General features: G+C 46.5%; 1 protein-coding gene across 1 annotated transcript in view; it reads left to right on the top strand.

Moving 5' to 3' along the window:
- Positions 1-12,842, top strand: part of USP31 (ubiquitin specific peptidase 31) — a 76,919-nt gene extending 64,077 nt beyond the window's left edge. The window contains exons 14-16 of the mRNA XM_065924488.1: positions 3,323-3,481; positions 5,011-5,163; positions 7,266-12,842. Coding sequence (XP_065780560.1) covers positions 3,323-3,481; positions 5,011-5,163; positions 7,266-8,833 — 1,880 coding nt within the window. The 3' untranslated portion in view covers positions 8,834-12,842. The remainder of the gene's footprint in view (positions 1-3,322; positions 3,482-5,010; positions 5,164-7,265) is intronic.
- The last annotated feature ends 13,407 nt before the right edge of the window (positions 12,843-26,249 follow it).

Here is a 26,249-nt window from a genome sequence, read left to right as displayed (position 1 = left end):
CTGTTGTTGAACACATACATTATTTCTGGTTTTTAACTTTGAAGATGATACTGGTGAACATCTTTGTGCATAGTCCCCTTTTCTGTGTATTAATTCTGTATCTCTTTGAGATTGAGTCTCAGAAATGGAGTGATGGGGTTCAGGGCATGCATGCATGCTGGGGAGGCACGTATATTGGGGGCTTCTTGCCTGGACATCTGTGTGTGGGGGAAACTTGATGTGTGGGTGGCCAGGACTTGGGTTTCTGCGTCCTTCCCACTCAGCCCGTTTGGCAGAAACACTTCTCTGGGACTTTCTTGTGTCCTCAATTCAATGGTTTCTACCCCAGGGCGCTATTGGTTCATAAACGTGGGGGGAGATAGAGGAGGGTTGGCCTGCCGGTTGGTCTTTCAGGCTTTCTGAGACTCTTCCCTGGCAGTTAGCCCCGTAACATGGTGAACGAGCCTCGGGTCCCAGAACCCCTCCTTGGCCTTGCATACGTCCTCTCTTAACTTGCTGTTCCTCCAGGAGGCAAGAGCTTGAGTGTGATTGGACACAACCTTTTGTTCTTAAAATCCATTAAGTTCAAATTCTTTCAATATTTAGATGCTGCAAGCTGCAGTCACTTGTGAAAGGAATGATCCAACTTGGGGTGTATGTCATAGAGTGTATCTCATAGAGGAGCGCTTTGGATGGCCTCTACTTGCCCTCGGAAGCACTTTCTAGGAGAAAAAGGAGATAGAGGATCTACTGAAAAATCTATTAAAGACAAATTTTAATACTAGATTTTGTATCTTATATATTTTATATTTATATTCTGTGGGAACAACTTTGTGTATCTAGTTGGATTTTTCCTCTTGTGGCTTTCCTGGTTATATCTCCATTCTTTGATACTAAGTCACAGAGTTATATACTCAGGGATCCTGAGAATTGAAAGGGACTTAGAGGGAATTTAATTTCACTCATTAGCTGGTGAAGTAACACCTTCTCCAGCATCCCTGGTGGTGTTTGTGTAGCTTCAGCTTTGGTAAAGAGTCTTCCATGCGGAACACTGTTTCTTAGGAAAATATGGACAAGCATGTTGTGTGGTTTCTAGCTAGAAACTGTTGGGGAAAATAGGACAGTGCTAGCCTATCATGTTGCTCTTTTTATAGAATAGACTGGAGAATGCCTGGAAACCCATAACTACCTTGGAGGCAGTACAATTAGTTAGAGGAATGTGGGCTAGAAGCTAGACACATCTTCCTAGCTCTGTGACATAAGTCAAATAACCCTATTTTAACCTGGTGGCCATGCAAGGGAGCTGAAGGTGTTCATGTCTGCTTCTTGGGGCCTGTTACCTAGGAGTGACTCAGATATATTCTGCATTTATTTCCCCTTTCCCATGCTTAGACCATACCATTGCTTCTCTCGTAAGAACATTTAAGTACTTGAGCATTGTTAAGTTGAAGATACCTTATTTCTAAGCTTTCACTTGGGATGTTTAATGTGTTCTTTATTTTGCACTGGTTCTACCTATAGTTACATGGTATATGTATGGCTGACTTGTAATGATTCTAGAGCAGTGCTTCTCAAACCATCTGCGATGAAGAATCTTTTAAAAGATTTCGTAAGCCTTTTAAAAAATTTCCAATCCTTCGCAAGCCAGAACTTATGCAAAAACACAATAAAAATATCAGACTACTAAGAATGTTTTTAAAGGCTTAACCCCATTTTGGTGCTTCTCTTGTGGACTGGCCCCAGTCTGTGAAACCCAATTTGCATAGCACTGGTCTAGAAAACAATGTAGAAAATGGTGCTGGGAAGAAAAGCACACAGACTTATCTTGTACATCCCTCATTAGCCCGTTGACGAGCCCCTGAGAGTTTCCTTGCTGTGGCTGAGGACAGCATCCCAAGCAGCAGACTGGAGCTCGTACACGGTTGCTCTGCCACCTTCTCTTGGGCACGTTCCTCCTTACGGTTTTCCTCCCGCCCCTTCTCCCACTCCCGAACGGCACTCCCTCTCCAGCTGGGCCGTAATGCAAGCCTGACCACGCCACTGACCAGACAGCTGCTGATTTACCGCCTCCACTGGCCCTTTCCCCTCCGGTTCCAGTGAGTCCACGGCTGCAGACGCTTCCTGCCCTGCAGTCATAGATTCTTTGCCTGCTCCTCTTTGTCGCCACCTCTCTGGTGTAGCCCTGCCGCGCCTGGTCCCTTTCATCTCGGAATCCATACTTACCCAGTGGTTGTGGCCTGTCAAGCCTGTCACTCCTGGTGCTACTCGGGGACCTTATGTGTCCTGCCCCCGGGGCCCTACTGAGTCTGTCCCAGCATTCAGCCAAATATTGTAGCACTCATTTATGTTCACCCCAATAAATGGATCTTTTTAGAAAGTAATGGTATGCATGTAGCTTTCTGGATCAAGCTTTCCCTGATCAATTGACCGCACATTAGGCTGTGTCTGTCTATTCTTGCTAGTGCTTCAACACTCTTTATTCTTATCTCAGGCTTAGAATTTGATCTGGAGAGAAGGCCGCATGCATTCATGAGCCCCTGTTCTCAATTTGCCGGGGGACTTCCATGGGGCACCGTTTGTGCTGCCTCTGAGGGAGACAGGGTAGGGTGGCGGTTTAAAAACAAGCTCAAGGACTAGATAATTCTGAAATGAACTGGACCCTGTGCTGTACCAGCTGTGTGACCTTGGGCAAGCTGATTAATTATTTTGAGCCTCTGTAAAATGGGAGTGATAATAGAACAAATTTCATAGACTCAAATGAGATATACATAACAAGTGTTAAACAAATGCTAGCTGCTGTTGCTATTAATATCATTATTTCTGGTTCTTGAAACACTAAAATGTTACAGCATCCTTAAAACAGGGCTTCTCAGTCCTGACACGTTAGCATGTTTCCTGGTTAACTCTTCGTTGTGGGGGCCATCCTGTGCACGGTAGCATGTTTAGCAGCAGCCCTGGTCTCTACCCCCCAGTCATCACTAGTATCCTGCCTGCCCCGCCGCCCCCCAAGTTTTGACAGTCAAAAATGTCTCCATTCATTACCAGATGTCCCCTGGGGCAAAATCATCTCTGGTTGAAAGCCACTTGTTTAACTAAATACTCATTTTCTAAGATTAAGTAGAATTTTATCTATTTGGAATAGATTGGAATTTCTTGAAGCATCTTGCCTATGTATGATTTGGAATTTGGCTGTTTTTGTTGTTGTTACCCTTTCTCTGCGTTACTGCCTGCGACCTTAAAAAGTTCTTGAATTATGTGAGGCAGGGAAACGGTGTCTGTGGGTGGAGCGGCGTGGCCAGGGTGGCCACCCTGGTGCTGACGGCTCGTGGGCTCTCTTTGGCAGCGTTCTGCAAGAACTCCGTGGACGGCCTCTGGTACTGCTTCGACGACAGCGATGTGCAGCAGCTCTCGGAAGATGAGGTCTGCACGCAGACAGCATACATCCTCTTCTACCAGAGGCGGACGGCTATACCATCATGGTCGGCCAACAGCTCGGTGGCGGGTAAGGCCATTCCACTCCAGGGGCGGTTTTTCTGAGAACAGAAGGTGGTACTTGATGACCCAGAGGACTTCTCCAGAAGGTCCCCTGATTCTGCTGGTTGGATCGGGTGAATTGTCACACTGGCGTTTAATCTGGAAGGCAGAATGGTTGCAGTCAGGGAAACGGGGCTGGAATGTACGAGCCGCTGTGAGCCAGGAGTTCCCATGGAGTGGAGTGGAGCCCGGCTCAGGGCAGGCTCGTGTATTTACTTGTCAAGTCAGTGAGCGAAGGAGCTGAGAAGGAACACCACCAGCTGCTCTCAGAATCAAGGGACCGAGCAATTTGGAAATAGAACCAGACTTGCTTTTGCCACCCTTTGCTCGGCTTATCTTGGAGCATGTCCCATCTAAGCCACCTTATTTGTCACCCGTAACATGAGTGTAATAATACTACCTAACTCATGGGGTCGTTGTGTGCAGCAGATCAGGTAAACTTGCATTAAAGTCTTTTGGAAAGGGTAAAGCACTGTTAGAAATTATTCTTTTTCTTCCAGTAAGATTGGCCTATTCTGTTAGGGGAAGGATTGAAGGCTGTAATAATCTTAGAGGGCTTGGGTTTAGTTTGATGAGATCTAGTCTGTAGTGTTTTAACAAACATAAGAAGCAGTATCCACACTTGATGTTGATGCAGCCACACACAATCCAGATGGGGAGAATGCATCTTAATGCCAAGTTGGAGTTGAGAGGATAGGACAGAGGACTGGGACGTGGCAGTGTGTGATCAGTTTTTCATCCCTGCGCCCCTCGAAGCTTGTGAGGGGTAAGCTGGAAGCTGCTCAGAGGAAGCAGCGCTGCAGCAGAGAGACCCCTGGGGCCTCACGCCCCACGCAGGGCAGCTCTCAGTCTGTAGCTGCCTCTCAGTTCACAGAAGGTGGGAACTCCAGGACTCCAGTGCCGGCCCTCCGTGCTTTCCAGAGTCTGAGATGCGCTCGGACCTGACACCCCCTTGAGGTCTCCTCGAGATGCTCATGCTGCTGCACGTTCTCCGTCTCAGGAGTGGTTTCTGTTGTTCTCACTCATATTTAAGAGCCTTCCTGGAACAGACAAGACAGAACGGCACGTGGCCCTGTGTGTGTGTGCTTGTGGTATATTAATACTGTGGTTTAAATGATTTAAAAATTTCACCAAATAGGCCAGGAAAGTAACAGTACACCGCTGCTTGCTTTTGTCTCTCTGTCTGGAGTATTACTGCAGGTCCTTGGAACAGTGCCTGGGGTGTAGTGCTCAGTAAACATTTGTCGGGTAGATGGAAGGTATGAACCGTTGTGTCTGTTCCTTTCTGTTGCCGGCACTGAAGACTTTGCTTTATGAAGTGTCCGTCCCTGTACTTGGATTTTACGGCTGCAGGCGTGTGTGGGAGTCTGCCCTCTTTTTGCTCCTCACGGGGGGCATTTGAGCAGGCACGGTGTGGGGTCTGGGAGTTAGCACTGGCCCGGCAGTGAGGTCCCTGGGCTTCTGGCCTGACCTCGGTGCCCACTTCGTTTCCTGCAGGCTCCACGAGTTCCTCCTTGTGTGAACACTGGGTGAGCCGACTCCCAGGGAGCAAGCAAGCCAGCGTGACCTCTGCGGCTTCCTCCAGACGCACTTCCCTGGCCTCGCTGTCCGAGTCCGTGGAGATGACCGGGGAGAGGAGTGAAGACGACGGTGGGTCTGGGTTTCGGTGACAGATTTCCAAAATGGCCACTCGTGGACGCGCTCAGGCTCCCTCATTTTGAGGAGCCAAGTCCCAAGAAGGAGGTGGGAGAACATAAAAGGGGGTGACAGTGAGGGAGCTGCGTGGCTGTGGTCAGCATTGTATGTAACCTTTTATATCACAGGGCCTTTTGCTTTTCCTCTGGGATTCAGGACTTTTTCCTTCCACTTTGTCGTTTTCCACTTTTAAAGTCTAAATGTGGAGATTAGAGCTTTAACGCTGTACGGTAACGGGTACAGTTTAATCAAACTGCTTTTTAAACTCTTCAGAGTTAGCTGTGAGGGGACTCAGCGAGCTTGTGATTGGCCGAGGGCTTTGCGGGAGGCTGCCTGGGGATGAGCTGCTATGCGGGGCCTGGTGTGGGGGCTCCCAATTTGCTTGGCTTCTCACCTTCCCACCATGCTGTCTCCCTGGAGGGACTTGTGGTGCGTACTTGGGGAGTACAGAAGCAGCTAGAACAAAAACCTTTGCCTTTGCATAAAGCTCTTTGGGGGAATTTTGAAAACAATCGGAGTATACAAGCTTGGAAAAGCTGATAAAAATTGAGCTCTGGTGTTTTTGCCTTCAGCTCCTGCTGGACTAGTGGCAGCACAGCCCTCCGCTCCACCCAGGACCCCAGGCTGGGGGGAGGTGGTCAGGCAGCTGGAGTCCTGAGCGTTGGGAGGGGGAGAGAGTGCGCTCAGCCCCTATGGAACACCGTGAGCCCAGTGACACCCCTCAGTCTGCAGCCTGCATTTCCATTGCTTCCAGTAAACCGCTGCTTGCTAGTGGTGATGGGTAAATCTGAGAACACGAACTGCAGGAAGAAAGCAGGAGTCTGTAGAAGGCCCAGCGTGGAGAACTCCGGCCCACCTCCAGCTCTGCCCTTTCTTCTGACTGTTGCTTCTTCATCTGTAGCCTAAGCGTCTTGGGCTGTAACCACCAAGCTCCCGGCTGGCGCTCCTGACATTTTATAAAAAACTGACTGAGCCCCTTGGCTTGTTTATTATTTAGAGGTGGTTTTCAGCACAGCCTTTAAACTTCAAGTTCACTGTAGTTTCAACAGTGAGCCTAGATATGGTTTGCCCCCAGTCTGTTTTAAACGGCAGAGTTGGGGGAATTGGTATCCTCTTTAGGGTCATCATACAGTCGTGTTGGGTGATGCCCATGGATCAGGGCCTAGATCTCAGGGTCTCATCCAGATGGAGTTGTTCTAATACCACAGCTCCAGTAGCAAGTGTGTGGAGAATTTCACTTAGGATATTTTCTTTGAAAGTTCAAAGTCACTTACTGCTCTAATTACGAATATTTTTCTTGAAGATTTTAAGGCACTCAGGGTAGAAGCGTATTGTCTCTAGTTCTTTCCACTGATGGCTTTCACAGTCAGCGATCACAGGCCCGCTGCCTGTGGTGTTGAGTTGGGGGAAGGGGTTGTGGTTCTGGTGTTGGCTCTACCTCTATTTACCTGTGTGGTCATGGCCACGGACCTCGCCGCTGTGGGCCCCAGTGTCCTTAGTAAGATGAAGAAGCCGTAAATGAAGTAGCTCACATTTATTGAGTAGTGTGCAATGTCAGGTACCTCTCCGGGCACAGGACTTTGAAGATTTTATTTAATTCTCCTAGTAGCTCTGTGAGTTACAAGGGTCAGGAAGTTACGGCCCACAGGCCAAACATGGTCCTTGTCTTTATTTGTTAACAAGAAACGTTTTGTTGGAACACAGCCCGCCTGTGTGTCTGTGTGTCGCCTGTGGCTGCTTTTGCACTAGGGGGGCAGAGTTGAACAGCTGCCCCACAGAGCATAAAATATTTACTGTCTTGGTCGTTAGCAGAAAAGTCTGCTGAGCCCTGGTGTCGAGCAAGAAGATGGTCTGCTGATCCTCAAGTTAGAACGCCCCTATTTTATAGGTAAAGGCTCAGAGAAGTTAAACTCACGTGACGACTCACTGACCCCAGATGCACTGGCTCTGAAGGTCACGCTCCTGTCATCCCCTGAGGCTGGCCTTCCTTTGGTGTGTAGATGTTACTAGCATGTCTTGTTGGCTTGGCTTGACGGTAATCTCTTTACTGCATTCAGGAGGCTTCTCAACTCGTCCGTTTGTGAGAAGTGTCCAGCGCCAGAGCTTGTCATCCAGACCGTCTGTCACCAGCCCCTTGGCCGTCAATGAAAGTTGCATCCGGCCTTCCTGGTCCCTGTCTGCCAAGCTGCAAATGCGCTCCAGTTCCCCTTCCCGCTTCTCAGGGGACTCTCCAATTCACACCTCTGCGTCCACCCTGGAGAAGATCGGGGAGGCCGTGGATGACAAGGTCTCCATCTCCTGCTTCGGTAGCTTGAGGAACCTGTCCAGCAGCCACCAGGACTCGAGCGACAGTCACAGTCGGCGGGAGCACAAGGCTGTGGGTCGGGCCCCTCTGGCCGTCATGGAAGGTGTGTTCAGAGACGAGTCGGACGCCCGCAAGTTGAACTCCAGTGTGGCGGACACCCAGAGCAGAAGCTCGACACACGGGGACCACTTGCCCCCCGTCTCTGATCCATTTGATAACAATAACCAGATTGCTTACGTGGACCAGAGTGATTCTGTAGACAGCTCTCCAGTCAAAGAGGTGAAACCCCCAAGCCACCCAGGCTCCCTTGCAAAGAAACCAGAGAGCACAACCAAGAGATCCCCCAGCACCAGAGGCGCTCCTGAGCCAGACAGAAGCTTGCGGAAGGGGAGACCAGCCTTGGCCAGCCAGGAGTCCTCTCTTTCCAGTACGTCCCCTTCTTCTCCCATTCCCGTGAAAGTGTCCGGAAAGCCCTCCCGCTCCCGAAGCAAAGCCGATTCTTCCTCCAGGGCCAGCGGACGGCATTCCTCCCCTGCCCCCGCCCCAAAGAAGGAGTCCTCCCCCAAATCCCACGAGTCTATGTCGTCCCCTTCGCTCCAGAAGCAGAAGTCGGCCTCTTCCCTCGCTTACACTGCTTCCTCCACATCTGCCAAGAAAGCCTCAGGCCCCGCCCCAAGGGGCCCCTTCCCTCCTGGGAAGAGCAGGACTTCAGACAGGAGCTTAAGCCGAGAGGGTTCCAGACACAGCCTGGTTTCCGACAGGGCCAGCGTCACCTCCAGCTCCAAACCCAGCTCCCCGCGCGTGAGCCAGGCCAGGGCCGGGGACGGCCGGGCAGACGGCAAGCACGTGCGGAGCTCCTCCATGGCCAGCCTGCGCTCCCCCAGCATGAGTGTGAAGGCCGGCCTGAAGAGGGACAGCAAGTCCGAGGACAAGGGGCTGTCCTTCTTCAAGTCGGCCTTGAGACAGAAGGAGACCCGGCGGTCGACAGATCTGGGCAAGACCACCTTGCTGTCCAAGAAGCCGGGCGGGGGCTCCGTCAAGTCGGTGTGTAAGAGCACAGTGGATGACAAGGCAGAGAAGGGCTCCCAGGTGCCAGGCGCCCAGCAGCCAAATGCCAGTGCGGTTGGGAAAGAGCCGCTTGCCTCCAAGGACCCCGCTTCTGCTAAACATTCCCTGCTGTCCACTCGCAAGTCCAAGACTTCCCAGCTCGATTCCATGGGACCCTCATCTCCTGGGTGCAGGCAGTCTGCTGAGAAATCCTCCAAAAAGTTACCTTCTAGCATGCAAACCTCTGCACGGCCTTCTCAGAAACCTCAGTGATACTCCTGCAGTCCGAGTGTTTTATCTGTAAAGATGGTAATTTATTTAGAACCCCTTCCCTCCCACCAAAGCCCTTTATGCTTCTGTTTTGTAGTTTTTGGGGGTCACGTGCCTGCCGTGTGTGTGTGTGTATGTGTATGTGCGTGTGTGTGTGTGTGTGTATGTGGAGAATTCAATTGCAAATTGTTAAAAGCGTCGCCTTATTCTGCCATTGAACCAAATAACAGCCATAGGCAAAGCATTGACACCAAGCTAACTGAAATAATTATAGACGATACCCTGGACAGTCCCTTTAGCAACTGTACATACTTCTTTCTAGAGAACTCAGTGACTCTCATTGGACACTAGGGATTTGAAACCTGTGAAACCAGTTAAGCTATCACTAGTGTGCTCTATAGAAGGATGAATTTTACTTGACTTGGGTTTCATCTGAGCAGAATTTGTCGTCGACTGTGGATTGTCATGTGGCACCAGGAACTCTTAATAAACTGTGACGCTAACAGTGAAACAGACCGAGGGAAAAACTGTCGCTTTCTGCACTTTGGCCCCATCTTACCCGTCTTTGTCAAGGGCGATATTTTAACACTAATGTTTCTCAGGTATATTCTCAGCGAGTGGAGGACGGTTGCGCATCTGTGAAAGGATCAAAGAAGAAGGTGGCCTGTGGGTGGCTCTCATTTCTCCTCCTGCCACAGAGAAAAGTTTTTAGAGGTAGAAATGAAGTCTTTCACCACCTTCCTATCTGCAAAGACGTGCGTTGCCAGAAGCTGTCTTGACCTGTGGGATGTGTCCTAAGAGGTGGCAAGTCGGATAGCCAGAAAGCCAGTCACTAGTAGTTAAATTATTTTTTTTTCCCGTGTAAATTTGCTCACTAAGGTCATTAGGGTTTTGAAATGGACTAGAGAAGATTCCTGGAAAAAAAGAAATGGATTCTATACTGGATGCATAAATCTGTGCCATTTCCTTCTCTGGTGTTGCTCTTTTTTCTATGTTAGAAATTGAAAGCTCCATGCTGCCCCGAGTATGCACACCCATGTTTCCTCGTCTTGTAACTTGGAGAGGAAAGAAGTTGCCTGATGCCAGCAGCCAGTGATGGTATTTTCGAGCGATATGTGACAGTGTCACGTGCACACTCGGGTCCTACCTGTCAGGCCTCGTTGTGATTGTTTTTCAGGAATGCATTTATTTCTTCTTTGTGCTGAAGATTTAATCCCTAACCCAGAAACTCACAACCAGGATGGAGCCTGTTTCATCTGGCATTGTCAGTGAAAATTGTGTTTCTTGTTTCGAGTAAAAGGGAACCTCAAGAAATTCACAGATAAGCAAGATATGTATATAGGTTATTTCAAGCTTTTAGGAGGTGTTCTGGGATTTTTAGTTGTTTTTTTTTTTTTCCATTTTTTAAAATGTCAAAGAGAGTCATGGTTCTGACTCTCTTTGAATAGCATTTGTCACTTTGCTGTGAAATATAGCATGCTAAGTTTATATGCTTTTACATATTAACTTTTTTTTTTTAAGTCATGGACTCTTCAGGTTCTTCCTGAACACCTTATACACAGATCCATTTATATAGTCTCCCTTTTCAGTATTGCTGTGTGTGAAGTAACTAAAACATACATTACATGCATAGCTATGAATTCTGAGCTGCCCTATTTTTCTTTTTTTCCCCTTTCTTTTCTATGAATACCTCTAGGGAACTGCCTCTAGTAGGTTACTTTATTTTGCTGCTAATTTGAGCACTAGCAGGTTAACTTGCAAGTCTGGAGGCCATGTGTGTTGAGGGTAAGCTGGAATTTTAGACCCCTGCGACATTTAAGACAACACACCTGGCCTTGTGAGAGTTATGCTAGTGCTCTGTGAAATCCACTTACTCTGAGCCTGTTGTGCTTGATCCTGACTCTCCCACTCTGCCAGGAGTCTTCATCTCACCGTGCAGGCGTCTGGCTCCCCAGAGCGGCCTCACTCTTCGCTGCCGGGCTGACTGCCTTCCGTCTTGATCTTGTTGCTCTGAGCAGCACATTGACAGCTCCATCAGTGTTTAACCACCGTGAGTTTTCCTGTATCACTTCTATTTCCTTAAAAGATTGCACCAGATGTGGGGTTGTCAATATCTGGAATTGAGTGTTTGTCTAATTTGAACCTCTCATCTTTCTTTAATAGGTAAATCTCATTTGAAATCTTTTTATCTGAAGCTCTGAAACAGTCTTAGAATCATAGTTGGACTACTCACTGTTTTAATAACACTTTTTTGGGGGGTGGGGAATATAAACAGTTAAACATTAATAGAATGTAATTTTATTTTCCCAGTGGTAAATATTTTTATTCCGGAGTTCTCCAAGAATGGATTTTCTGTTGTGTTTAGTGTCTTTATAATAATAAAAAAAAAACACCCAAATCTATGAAAACTATTAAAGTTCCATGGGATCTAGAAATAAACTTTGCATATCTATAAACTGTATGTCTATGGAATTTAGTTCCTGTTTCGGATTTAAATGGTAAAAAAATCAGGAAGTATATAATACTTCCTGTCTAGGCATCTTGGTAAGCAATGAAAATTTCATCCTTAATTATTAGGTTGCAACCTAAGCCACAGAAAAAGGATATTTTGCCCAAAAGTTTGGAGATGCTCTTTGTGGTGTGAAGTATCTTACAGAAAAATTATGCTTGGTTCAGTTTGGTTCTCTGGTAGAGTTAGGGACTTGGTGTTCTGTTTCTCTCTTAGTGATGTTTGATGCGATGAGCTTATATGTGTTTTGGGGTTAAAAATCACCTGCTGAAGATGGTAGACCTGGGTTCCTAGTTGACAACCAGGTGGGCCTGCAGAGCAGTCATATTTCCTGATAGGCACAAAATAATCACCAATAGTAGCGTTGCATCTGTAATGTTTGTTTGCTTTTTAAAACCTTTTTTCTTGATTTCTTGTCCTGTGAACATGGAGTGCACTGAGTCTTCATCATTCCTTCCGACAGCCCTGCACCTTGCCTTTGTAACCCCTAATGTAATGTGGAAGCACAAAGAAACTTAATCTCATGACACCTCAAGGCTGTCTCCCACCTTTTTTGTGTATTTTCTCATCCTAAAAGCAGCCTAATTGAAAGTAAGGACTGCTCCACTGGACCAATAGAAATGGGTGTGGGAGTGTTTGTGGTAGAGCAAAATACTCTTATCGTCTGTGAGGCTGCCCTGACCTCTTCTGTAATCCTTCTTTCATCATTCACTCTGCAAACATTTGTTGAGGGCCTGCTTTGCTTGTAAAGGCAAGCTGAGAGCTTCGGGAGTTCGCTGTAGCTGAGGAGCCCTGGGAGCACAGCTGATGAATCAGGGGTGCCAGTGACGTCCTAGACGGGTCGACAGTCCTCCCAAGCAGAAAGATCAAGTGGATCCTGGTGATCGGCTGAGGCCTGTGGGCCTCTTGAACAAGTCTGTTCTGTTCTGGAAACCAAAAGTGCCCTTCTTCATCTTTGGAGACATTTACTGTCACATCCTCTGTTTCAGACTGTGCTGTCTCTACTGCTTAGAGGTTGGAAATCCGATCCGAAGTCACTCTTCATTAGAATTTGGTCATCTGCATTTGTGTGAGGTGGATGTGGGGATTTCTGTGGGTGGGTGAGGAGAAAAATGGTCATCCCTCTGAAATAACCTATCATGAAGAAAACAGGACAGAAACAGGTGACAGCCTTTACGAAAAAAGGAACAGAAGAGGTGTGAACAAGGCTCATTTATGTCAAATAAAGATGTTTTAAAAAGTAGATTGACATCCGACATTAAATTTCGTTCTGACAAATTTCTGAGCAGCTGGAGATGCTGCTTTCCTGTGTAGGTTATAATAATTATTGATGCAAAGATTAGTAGTGTTTTCGGGTTGGATTTCTGAGATAGTATGTAAATCACAAGCACAGCTTCAATAAAAACACATATTCTGTGAGGCGCACTGAACTTTGTATTACTTGCAATTGAGAAGAGCAAAAGTTGCTGACAAACCAGTGCCTATATCATAAACATAAACACACACACAGAAAAATAGCTGTGACTCTGCAGGCTGTATGTCTTCAGTTTCTTAAAGAGTAATTTTATTGCTAACTCCATATTTGGGGGGGGGATCCCATGCTTTTATTTAAATGAACAGTCAGTCCATACTGCCTTTTGATCAACTCTCAAAGTGTTTTTGCATCTGCACTTTGAGCATGACCAAATCATTTTTCCCCCCAAGTAATGGAAATAATTTTGCATGGCCTCCATCTAACCCAGAAAGCATGCTCTTACTACCTATGCAAGCAACTAAGAAAAAATGCAGACTACTTACACTCAATGTAAGTTTGAAAAAAAAAAAGACATCTCTTAGATTATGGAGCTCTATTTTTGAATTTGTAATTCTATAATCAGTATTGAAAAGCATGAATGTGATGTTTTGTTTTGCTTTGCATGTGTTTCTCTTTGCTGATTTTTTTTTTAATCATTGGCAAGATTGTGTGTAAAATAAGTATTTTACAAGCAGGAGTGGAAATGGGTGTGTTGAACACACAGTGGTTTATATACTGTATTTAGCCAGAAGACTTTCCTAAAGTATTTTGTTCTAAAAATAACCTGCCATTTTCTATGGATCTTAATTTTTTATATCTTCTAGGGTTCTATTGTGGTCACAAGGAAAGAATGTGACTCCTAACAGTGCTAACAATTTTCAGACACTTTTGTAGAGACTTAGAGCTGTTCTGGAAAGCTTTGGCGCCTCCCCACCACTGGTCATAATGAGACCGAGCTGTGAGGTGTACAGTAGCGTTCCCAGAGGGTTAGGTTCTAGAGCTGCTCACAGTCGTCTAAGACTGGTGTTTCCCAGTTGAGGGAGAAGGGAGATCCAGACTTGGGAGGCTCTTTTCAGATCTCACGTGTTGTCCCGGATTCCATCAAGCCTCTTGTGAAGAACTTGTCTGAGGTTCGGATACCCAGCGCTCACTAGAATCGTCTGGGGAACTTTTAAAAATGCCTGGGTCCCACTCCTCAGCTTTTGATCTAATTAGTGTAGCGGCAGGTCCCAGGAACTACCATCAATATATTTAAAGCTCTGAAGTGTTTCTGATTTGCAGAATTGAGAAGCCCTGTGATACACCTTGCCTTTGCTGAGAACTATGGCAAGAATCACTGCTGTGTGAGGGACTCACAGATGACTCAGAGTCCTCTGTTGCTTTGGAGAGACAAGGGAAAAAGCAAGAGTTACTGATCAAGCTCCTGTTTGTAATAAGGGGGGCCCTTTCTGCTGTGAGGAGCTCGGAGCACCGTGTGCCTCAGCACTTGCCTGTCTGGTGGGAGCTGGGGGTCTTTATTCGCTGGAGCAGTCGGTGTCCCGTGGGGCTTGCCTCCTTCCCACAGCCTCTCCACAGCAGGGCCAGACCCTGGCGGGGAGCAGGGCGGTCACTCTGAGTTAGAAAATGCTAAAGTAAAACCTCCAGTGGCTTTGAAAACACTGTCCCTGATTCTGATAGACCATGGTCACCTTGCAATAAATATCGTAGCAAACCCTAGGCTGCTGCCCAATTTCCTGTTTAGGAATATTTAGCTCACTCTCTACTATCCCAAACGTAGTTTCAGGAATTTTTTTTTCCTTTTTTTAAGTTTAAAAATGAATGTGAAGCATTTTATTTGGGTTTTTTTTTTGAGGGGGTGTGGGTACCCTCAGTATTTTTTTCATGTAACTAAAAAAATGAATATTCATCCAAAAATTTGGCAGTACATGTTACCTGTGGAGGCGAATGAAATTTAGTTTTAATCTGTGGTGAGCTGAATGCACTCCAAATATATTCAAAATAAGCTGCTGTGCTTCTCAGGTGGTTTCTTCCTGTTAAGCATGATGCTGCCTGCAGAAAAAGAAAACACAATTTACCGGAGTTTCTCAACACTTCAAGGAATACGTTAGAAGTAAAAACCCAAGTTGGAAATGCTCCTTTAGAAAGGCTGCCCTGAGCAGTGATACCTGTTGTAATGGTGAGGATGCAATGTGAAATCCCCTAGGTGCTATTCTAAATGGTGAGGTGTCATTATACCAAATGGGGAGGCAGTTACTGTGTTTCTGGAGCTGAAGTTCTCTTTGTCAGCCTTTCAAATATGCATTTATGTTCCCTTTGGTTTTGCTCACCAACTGTGCCTCTCACCACTGGTTAAAATTGAATTCAAGCCCCATTACAAAAGTACTTTCTTGATTGAACTCTATTAAGTTTTTACGGTGGAATTTCTATAGTCGTCTTAAAAGCTGCATGTCATATCACTGTATAACAGAATGCTTTGGTGGTGGTCATGCACCATTCATAGTGATTTGTGTATAATTTTCTTTTTTAGTTGTACAGTAATATGGAAGGCAGGATGTCTTTCCTTGAGGCTGGAAACAAAGTGTATCATACATTTTAAATTATTTTAGAACAAGTGCATGAGATGTGTCACTGACTTCTGTTATTTATTTGTATGTTTTATTATTCAAAGTGTATGCACTTTTAAGAAGCAGAATTTATATTTTTATGTTTAAAATGTTTTATTTCTGGAACAGCAGTTGATTATATAGTATACAGTTGGAATTTAAGAGAAAAGTGAAAAAATGTAATAAAATATAATAAATTTATTACATGATGCCCTCTTCAAGCCATATTCCTCTTTCTCCCCTTGCCAACCTCCATATTTTTGGTGTTAACTAACATTGGAAATTAAACAGGTACTTGTACTACACTGATGTATACAAAATGCTTTAAAGTTGTAGTATTAAGTGAAAACAAGTTACAGAAGGATACATACATTTTGTAAGTAACATTTTAAAGCAAAAAAAAATCACATCCATGCTTATTTAATTTTCATAATGAAAAATAAATGCAGCCATTTTCTTCAAGAGGCAATTTTTCCTGGGCCGTGGAAGTAGACAAAAATTCACATTTTAACTCAATTCCAGTGGGCTTTCAAACTTTTGTATTATTTCTCTCTTCTACCAAGATTTTATGATGGGAAGCAACAGCGGTATAAAAGGAGCCATCTTTTCTGGACCCCCTTTTGCCCCTGATATCCTCGTTTTCAGCCATCCCGTTGTGATAAAAATTTCCAGGTTTTGCCACCTCTCAGGATGACTCCCTATTGAGGATGTCACATCACTTATGACCACTTGGGGGCACTAGAGATCGCCGTTATCAAAGGTGTCTTACAAGTCCGTCCTTCAAGTTCTTAACCTATGTGGGAATGCTTATTCGATATGAGTTGAGGAGCATTAGAAGTGGACAGGGGTTTCAGTTTACATAAGTACCACCAGCCATCATTTTTCCTAAGAATTGTTAGATACAGATCACAGGACAAATCCTATTCTCCTACGGCACAGCATTATGGTTTAGGGTTAGGGCCGGGAGGCCGTTCCTAACCAAGGATGAGTGAACCATAAAGCCTAAAAGTACAGCACCATAAACCTAATTTTAACTGGTAAGATTGTGCTTTAGGTTGTATGAGAGAATGTAACCATGTAGTACGCTGATCATTTGAGAGGCGTCTTTATGTCTGAAAATGTTCACGTGTTGTAAAATACATAGATACCGTAGTCATTTTAATAATAAGGCGAGTATTGAAAGATCACTGTCTCCTTAGAATTTGGAAGATGATTTTCAAATATTTGAGTGATCAGTATCTCCCCACACATGTTTCCCTTCTGTATCAGTCTGCCTGGAAGAAGCAAAGGCCTGATAAATCCCCTCTCCCTGGAGCGTGTGTTCCTGTGGGTCCTGTGACTGATTCCAGGTCACTGTCACTCCACAGGGTGTGGCTTGAAGCCACCCTCAGCCCCCAGGATGCCCTTTCTCCTTCCCTGGCACCTCCTGAATTCTCCCACGTCTTGGGGTTTTCTTTTTGTGGCTCTGTTCTGTCTGAGACGGGTCATCTGGTAGGTGTGCCCTCTCTGAGTGGGTTGGGTCTGCCTCATTTAGAACCCTCTGCAGCCCAGTCCTGACTGGGTCTGGCCTCAGCCATGTTTCTCACCCCCTCCCCACATTTCCGCACAGAGGCCCAGAGCTCTTCTCTCCCAGACAGGTTTTTGCCTGATGCTGCATAACCTATCAGCTTGGTACCCCGTTTCTTAGCATGTGCCAGTAGGCTGACATTAATTTGACTTGCTCTTTGGATTTATAACAGCTCAGTTTTTCTTCAAGAAAATGGGAAGACAACGTGAGTGAAACCAGTGTTGTGGTCAGAATCGGGCCTCCCTGCTGCTGGTAGGCTCTCCTGTAGCTTTCCTTGGTTTAGGAAGATTTCACAGAGGCCTGCAGTGTACAGATCTAGTTCCTAGGACACAGGGGCGTCGTGTCAGTGTCCTCACCTCTCCAGAGAGCAGGGAAGGGAAGGCACGGGGTGGGCAATAATGCCTTGTGGTCAGAGCCAGCCTCAGGGTTCCAAATCCATAAAAGGGTGTGTTGGGGGGGTGCCCCTTTAATTGTCTGATTCAAAATTAAAGCCCAAGCTTCCTGGTGGCTCAGATGGTAGAGTCTGCCTGCAGTGTGGGAGACCCAGGTTCGATTCCTGGGTTGGGAAGATCCCCTGGAGAAGGAAACGGCAAACCACCCCAGTATTCTTGCCTGGAAAATTCCATGGATGGAGGAGCCTGGCAGTCTACGGCCCATGGAGTCCCAAAGGGTCGGACATGACTGAGCGACTTCACACTTTCACTTTTCTTTGGTTAGCAACGCCTCCTGTCTGTCTGGAGATAGGACCATTCTCCAAGGAGCTCGCTGTCTAGTTGGGATCAGGTTGGTGGATAGATAAGATTTCAGCGTGTGCTTTCTGCTTTTCCTCCTTCAAGGCACCCCTACATTCCCACCCCACCTCCAGCCACTTCCAGCTGTTGTGCTCAGGAGCCTTTTCTCTTCAGGTGCCCCACGGCTCACTCCCTTATCTCCTAATGTCTTTGATCAGATGTCAGCCTCTCAGCTAGACCTGCCCTGGCCACCTTTTAAAACGCTGCAGCCAGCTTCACATTCTCTCCCTCCTCCCCGCTTTGCTTCATGTCACTTAGTACCAACAGTCACTCTCTGTACAGTATGTATGTGACATACAGTCCTGTGTGTGTGCCGGGTTGCTCCAGTCGTGTCCAACTCTCTGGCCCCATGGACTGCAGCCCACCAGGCTCCTCTGTCCACGTGGATTCTCCAGGCAAGAATACTGGAGTGGGTTGCCATGCCCTCCTCCAGGGGATCTTCCCCACCCAGGCATTGAACCTGGCATCTCCTGCATTGGCAGGCGGGTTCTTTACCACTAGAGCTATGTGTGGGATACAGTGTGTCTACCTAAAATGGTTTGTGTGCTCACAGGAGGGCAGGGCTGTTTGTTCTGTTCTTTTCCCCCCACCTAGGAGAGTGCCAGGCACAAGTAAGTAAGTACTAAGTAGTTACTAAGTAAATATTTACCAACTGGATGAGTGGATTTGCTTGGGTAATCCACTTAGCCTTTCCGCATTTGCCTTTCTATCTAGAAGATGAAGAGTGATGGTACTTCATGGAATTAAATGGAAAGATGCCCTAAGCATTCAGCACAGGGCGTGGCACAGAGAAAGGGCTCAGGGGATGGGGAGGCGGGGCTGACCCTGACCTTCATGGGGCCTCTACAGAGGAGCGGGCATCAGAGCATAACTTGCGCATCCCAGGCTGGGGAAACTGCTTGCGCTTTCTGGAAATCCCAGGAGTCCTGTCTTCCTGGAATGTAGGACAGGAAGGCAGGAACCGGTGGATGAAGGGGGAGGGAGGTTGCCAGAGGCTTCATCGGGAAGGACCTGTTACGATCATACACATTTGTTCTGAAGTAAATGAGAATCCAGGAAGAGATTTTAATTTGGAAGAGAGATGAGATCCAGTTTGTGACTTAGCGTGGTCACCATGGCAACGATGTGGCACCAGCAAGCCCTGGATAGGAACTTGTTGCAGGAATCTGGGTAGAGTCCTGTGGAAGGGCTGACCTAAAACAGTGTTGGGTGAACGGAGAGGAAGTGGCATGCTCGGGCCTCGGGGGCAGGCTGCTAGGTTTGAACCCTGGTACCATGACTTCCTAGCTGGACAGTCTTGGGCAGCTCACTTCTTTGTGCCTCAAATTCTTTACCTGTAGCTGTGGTTAACAGTATCTATATGATGGTTGGGTGGCGTAATTGGTGTGCTTGGTTTATTGACATTTAATATGATCACTAATGTATTTAGTTTTACCCTATCTGTTTTGTATTTCTTTTTCTCCTTTTAGATCAATCAACCATTTTTTAAATTCCAGTTTTTCACTTCTGTTATTCATTCTTTTGCCCTTCTTTCAGTGGTTATCCTTGTGATTTCAGTATGCATTCTTTATTTTTAAGAGTGTAAGAAAAACTAGTAATTTTTACCCCTTCAGAGTTTTAGAACACTTTAATTCCATTTTACCCTTTCTGCCACTTGCTCTTTGCTGTGTATTCAGATTCAATGTGTATTCAGCATATATATGCAGTCAGCCCTCCCTTCTGTGGGTTCTACCCCGTGATTGGTTGACTCCACAACAGGGGCGACCTGTGAATATGGAGAACTGACAGTACTATGCCATCCTTGGACTTGAGCATCCTCGGATTTTGGTATTCACGAGGTGGGAGTAGGAGTCCTGGAACCAGTCTCCCATGATACTGAGGGATGGCTGTACATACAACTTATACAACTAACATTACTATTATTTTATTTTGTCCTATCCTGTTTTTGCATTCATTTATTTTTGGCTGTGCTGGGTCTTTGTTGCTTTTGATGGACTTTTCTCCAGTAGCAGGGGGCAGGGGCTACTCTCTAGCTGCAGGCTCAGTAGTTGCGGCCCCCCGGGCTCTAGAGCACAGGCTTAGCACTTGTAGCTCACTGGCTCAGTTGCTCCTTGGCATGTGGGATCTTCCCAGATCAGGGATCGAACCTGTGTTCCTTGCATTGGCAGGTGGATTGTCATCCACTGTGCCACCAAGGAAGTCCTAACTGACATGATCATAATTGATATTAGAAGCCAGTATTCACTTAGACTTGCCAAGATATTTACTGTCCGTCACTCCTCTTTCCTTCGTGCGTTTCAGTGTTCCTTCTGTGGTCAGTTCCCTTCTTCCTGAAGAATTCCTTTCGTGTTTCTTTTTTAAACCCATGCTAATGATGCATTCTCTTAGTTTTTACGTGATTGGAAATGTCTCTATTTTGCCTTTGCTTTTGAAGGGTATTTTCAGTGGGAATAGAATTCTGTGTTGGAAGTTATTTCATTTTCTTTCCATGGTCTTTTGCTTTTTATTATTTCTGTAGAGAAGTCAGTTCCTTTGAAGGTGTGTATTTATTTTCTAAATGCTTTGAAGATGCCTCTCTTTGTTTGTCTTCAGTTTCATCATGATGGGCCTGGTATGGGATTACTGCACTTCATGAATCAGACTTGGGAAAGTTTTCAGCCATTATCTCTTTAAATATTGCTTCTGACCCATTTTTCCATCTGCTTCTAGGGCTCAGTAAATGGCATCACCATCCACTCCAGGTGATCTCTCCAGAAACCTGGGATCCATCCTTTACTCTGCTTTTCCACTGAGACCCTATCTTTACATCTAATCCATCTGCAAGCCCTGTCTAAGCCTTGTTGTTGTTTTCAGTTGCTAAGTCGTGTCTGACTCTTTGCAACCCCATGGACTGCAGCACGCCAGGCTTCCCTGTCCTTCACCATCTCCCAGAGCTTGCTCAAACTCATGTTCATTGAGTCAGTGATGCCATCCTACCATCTTATCCTCCGTCTCCCCCTTCTCCTGTCCTCGGTCTTTCCTAGCATCAGGGTATTCTCCAATGAGTTGGCTCTTTGCATCACGCGGCCAGAGTATTGGAACTCCAGCTTCAACATCAGTCCTTCCGATGAATATCCAGAGTTGATTTCCTTTAGGATTAACTGGTTCGATCTCCTTGCAGTCCAAGGGACTCTCAAGAGTCTTCTCCAGCACCACAGTTCAAAAGCATCAATTCTTTGGTGCTTAGTCTTCTTTATGGTCCAACTCTCACATCCATACATGACTACTGGAAAAACTTTAGCTTTGACTATGCAGATCTTTGTTGGCAAAGTGATGTCTCTGCTTTTTAACATGCTGTCTAGGTTTGACATAGCTTTTCTTCCAAGGAGCAAGCGTCTTTTGATTTCATGGCAGCAGTCACCGTCTACAGTGACCCCACAGTTATGTACTGAATCTGCCCACCTTTCTTTCCACCGATGACACCTGACTTCAGGTCACTATAGTCTCCTGACTGAGCTGCATCAGCCTCTTAAATAAATCTGTCCACTTCTCCAGTCCTGCCTTATGTCACTCTCCTTCACTGCAGGCGTGGAAGCCACCTGCGTGTCTTGACCACAAGGCCTTGGCCCCGGCTGTTCCCTCCGCCAGGAACACTCTTCCCCTGCACGTCCATGTGGCAGGTTCTTTCTCATCCCAATGGAGTCCCATATCCAGAGTCATTGTCACCTGACTCTGCAGTCATTTTTTAAATGAATACCTCTATATTCAATTCTTTAATTCTTTGCACTCTTTATTTTATTACCCTATTGTATTTTCATAGCACATCCCAGTCTCTGATATTCTTATTTCTTCACTGGCACCAATTTACCATGAGTCTTCCCCACCAGAATGTGGTTCACCACATTCTGAAATGAACTGAAAGCTGAGTCTTTGTCTTTGCCTTGTTACTTATGTCATTTTGTATGTTTTCAGCTCTAAGGAACAAAATGTACAACCAAATTAGACTCTGCTATTTCAGTGTTATATGCATGTATGCTGAGGTGCAGAGAGAGTAAATAACTTACCTAAATAACAATCACACCAGTCTAAGTGGTACTTCTTGGATACAGACCTAGGCCCACTACTTCAAAACTTGTCTTTTTTTTTTTTAAATTATTACTCCAATACCCTATACTGTTATTAAATAAGGAAATTTAATAAACAACCTATACATCTGCATTTAGTAATGCAGTTACTAGAAGAGGAATCCTACACTGTATAAAGTCCTCTTGTGCATGGAGTCTCTGAGTAAATTTTTACTATAGCAAATTCCAGAAATGAGGAAATTGCTACTTTTTGGAAACACAATTTAGAAGAGTGTTCATGGCTTAATTTTTTGAAACTTAAAACTTAATTTTACACTCATAGAAAACTTGCAAAAATAGCTCAGAGGATTCCCATGTATTCCTCCCTAGCTTCCCCTAACGTCAGCATACTGTGGAACCATAATACTTATTAAAACTCAAAATTAATATTGGTTTAATATTATCAACTAAACTACAGACTTTATCTTAATTTTACCAGTTTTTCCACTAATGTATTTTTTTTTCTGTTCCAGAAACCAATTCCGGACCCCATGTTATGTTAAAGTGACATGTCTCCTCCAAACTGACAGACCTCACTCTTTCATAAGGGGTTTTTCCCTGATAGCTCAGTTGGTAAAGAATCCACCTGCAATGCAGGAGACCCCAGTTCTATTCCTGGGTCAGGAGGATCCTCTGGAGAAGGGATAGGCTACCCACTCCAGTGTTCTTGGGCTTCCCTTGTGGCTCAGCTGGTAAAGAATCCACCTGCAATGTGAGAGACCTGGGCTTGATCCCTGGGTTGGGAAGATCCCCTGGAGAAGGGAAAGACTACCCACTCCAGTATTCTGGCCTAGAGAATTCCATGGACTGTATAGTCTATGGGGTCACAAAGAGTTGGACGTGACTGAGCGACTTTCACTTTCACTCTTTCACAACCTTAACAGTTTTGAAGAGCATTAACCAGTTACTATATAGCATGTGTCTCAGTTTGGATTTATTTCATGCTTTCTCATGGTCAGATTGAGATTTTGCATTGTTTGGCAAGAATATTCCAAAAGCAACATATCAGAGGGAGAAGGTGACTGATATGCTCTTTTACTGGTGCTGTTAAAACCTTGGCCATTTGGTTAAGGTGATACCTTCTGGGCTTCTCCACTGTAAAGGTGCTGTTTTTCCCTATGGACTTAATAAATGTCTTGGGGAGGTAAAGTTAGATCATGCAACTGTCCCATCTCTCCTCCTGTTGGCCACTAATTTCAGCATCCACCAGTGGATCTTGCCTGCAACAATTTTTTTATTGCAGAGGTATCCTTTTTCTTTTTCATAAGGAAGGGGTTTTTTTTTAACTTTTTTATTTTTTGGCTGTACTGGGTCTTTCCTGCTGTGTGGGCTTTTTTCTGGTTGCAGTGAGCAGGGGCTACTCGCTAGGTGTGGTGCACAGGCTTCTTACTGCGGTGGCTTCTCTTGTTGGGGAGCAAGGCTGTGGGGCGTGCAGGCTTCAGTAGTTGTGGCTCCTGGTCTCTAGAGCACAGGCTCAGTAGTTGTGGTACACAGGTTTAGTTGCTCCATAGCCTGTGGGATCTTCCCAGACCAGGGACGGCACCCGCATCTCCTGCATTGGCAGGTGGAATCTTCACCACTGAGCTCCCAGCGAGGTCCATGGGGGTGTTCTAGTGGTGAAAGACATGGTAAAAACCTCACTTAATAAGAAGGTCAGAAGCAGGGCAGTGCAGGGCTGGCTCAGTGCCTCAGCCTGGACCAAGGCTCTTCTCTCTGCCGTTCTCAGCAGGTCCTCAGATTTGGTCTTCAGTGACGACATCCAGCTGAGAAAGATGGGGCCTTTCTCTACCAGCGTGTCTTGACCAGGGAGGGGAATGTTTCTCAGATCTGCCGCCCACCCCTCACCATTTTCTGAAACCCTCCCCTCGGATCCGTTGACCAGGATCTTGGTTACCTGCCCGCGGCCAAGCTACAAGGAAAGCGAAGGAAGTGACTAGCCACCATTTCTAGCCCGTGTTGGGAGGAGATGTGGGAGGGCGGGCTCCAGCAGAGAAGAAACTTAGGGAAGGTGGTGAGTGCTGTGGAGAGAGCCCCGTGTCGGCCGCGCTGCACTGTCCCGGGCATCTAAGGCAGCGCCCCACACCTGCAGGCACTTGGTCAATCCTTGTGGAGCCTGCAAGTTCTTTGTCTCACGGTTGGAGACACAATCTGCCATGACCTGGAAGCATTAGAGCTTGGGATGGGGGCCCCAGACAGAAGAGAGTGACGTGGGGAGTGGAACAGGGGATTGGGGAATTCAGCATGGCAAGGATGGCGAAATGGCAAGGGGGGCCTGGTGGGAGTCCCCGGCTAAGAGCGCCTTAGCTTCCTCACGCATCGGTCTCCACCGATGGAGGGTGGAGGGTCACGCACCTCCAGCCCCTCAGTCCCGTCCAGGCAAGCCTAGGGAGAACCTACAAAGGCATTCATGCAAGAAGGCAGAGAAACCTGTCTGCCAGACCCAATGGCCTCTACTGAGAAGTTTCTCCAGAGGAAGAGGGGTGCTGGGGCGGGGGTGGGGAGCCCTGCTCTGAACACGCAGGAGCCAAGCCCTGGGGACCTCGGACACAGCCTGGTAGCTTGTTTGGTAAATAATGACATTGTTATAAATATTTAATAAGTCAAGGGACTGCAGCACATGAAAAATGGATGAGGTCCCTGTGTGGGAAAATGCAGGCTTTCTCTCCTCGTCTGCTCTGGGGGAGGCAGTTAGAGACTGACGTCTGTTTGGGCTGACACCTGTATTTGTGGTGGGGCTGATGAATGGCCGGAGAAATAGTCGCCATGTTTAGGAAGCATCAATCCATCAAGCTGGAGTTTAGGCTGAGGGAGGAATTCACAGCCATCAATATTCCCGTGTTTATTAAGCAGCGCGGGTTTCGGGAGGCAGCGAGCCTCGAGTTGGTCCTGGGAGCAGCGCCTCCAGAAAGGGCACAGTGGCTCCTTGATGAATGACTTTAATAAGAAGCAGCTTAGAAGTACCTTCAAGTAAGAAACTAATAACAATAATTAGATGTTTCTTAATCATTTATTTATTTTATAATTTATGCCCTGCCTGCTTCCAGAAAAAGAATGGAAGTGGCTTGCAATTAAAACACATCTACCCAGGATGGTTCAAATGAAGATAAACATGCGATCAGAAGCCGTATTGAAGGAGTGAATTTTTCTTAATCAACTTGCCTGCTACCCACTGAGAGTGTTGTGTGTCCTCACCTTGCCAGTCACCTTTGGCTCCTCAGTGCCACTGGGATGTGGCAGATGCAAAGTGGCAGCTTCGGGTGTCACGGGACAGGTGGGTGAGGCCGGAGCAGGATGTGACCCATGGTCTCCGCATCTCAGCCCTGGGCTCCCAGCCACATTTGCATTTTGTTTGTCATCACTCCAAACAAATCTGTGTGTCTGTGGCAGAGTGGCATGAAAAATTAATGCCCCTGTGTCAGAGCTTGTCAGAGGGACAGTGCAGAAAGGGAATAATGGGGGCAACACGCGTGGTGCTTTCTACTTAACAACCACTCTCGTGTTCCCTGACCGCCTACTCCTGAGCCTGCATGTCTGGGCTAATGGGGTTTCAGCAGCCAGACCCTCCCTACGGGCTGAGGCCAGAGAACCTGCCTTCACACAGTAGTTCAGGCCGTGTGTCTGGTCTGTGCTAACCCTCCTCCCAGCCCAGCAGAACAGAAGTGGCTGTGGTCAGAGCTGGGTGACCAGTTGACCAGTCTTGGCTGAAGCTTCCTTGGCTTAGGGAAGGAGGAAGAGGGTGGGCAGAGAGCAGGCTGAGGCAGGCAGAGATGTTCCAGCAAGGCTCTGGTGTGGGAGAAGCTGGGAAACAGGTGGGCAAGGGGCAGAGACGGGAGTGGGGAAGGCTTAAGTGTTGCTTCAGAAACTCCACAAGTGGCAGAGTGAAAGTTTCCCTGCACATTTAGACATTCAACAAATGTTTGTTCACTCTGAATCTGAGGTTGGCTTCTTTCTGACCTCAGGTCATGGGGATGGGGGTGGCCACCTCCTCTCTGCAGCAGCTGTGGTCTCATGTAGCAGATTAAAATCATGGATTCTGGAGCTTGACCACCTGGGTTCGCATCTCAGGTTTACCATGCCCTAAATTTGTGAGTTAAAGTTGCTCAGTTGTATCCAACTCTTTGTGATCCCATGGACTATATAGTCCATAGAATTCTTCAGGCCAGAATATTGGAACAGGTAGCCTTTCCCTTCTCCAGAGGATCTTCCCAACCCAGGGATCGAACCCAGGTTTCCCACACTGCAGGCGGATTCTTTACCAGCTAAGCCACAAGGCAAGTCCTAGGTCCCACATTTGTGGCCCTAGGCAAATTGTTTAATGTATTTTTTTTAGCGCCTCAATGTCATATGTGTAAAGTACTTAGAAGAATGCCCAGTGCTTGGTGTTAAATGGATTAGCAATTGGATTTCCCTGATCTTCATCCAAGGTGAGTGGATGAGGAAGGTCCCTGGAGCTCAGTGACCTGGCCTTGAGCTGTGTGGGGAAGGTCGTGGGGTTGGAGCTTGGAGGAGGGAGTTAGGAGCCTGTTGACCTGCTGAATGGCCTTGGGAAGAT

The sequence above is a fragment of the Muntiacus reevesi genome, chromosome 2 (genome assembly GCF_963930625.1).
Source record: "Muntiacus reevesi chromosome 2, mMunRee1.1, whole genome shotgun sequence".
In the NCBI taxonomy this organism is placed as follows: Eukaryota; Metazoa; Chordata; class Mammalia; order Artiodactyla; family Cervidae; genus Muntiacus; species Muntiacus reevesi.
The sequence above is the reverse complement of the archived record's forward strand: the minus strand, read 5'-3'. Positions and strand labels throughout refer to the sequence as shown.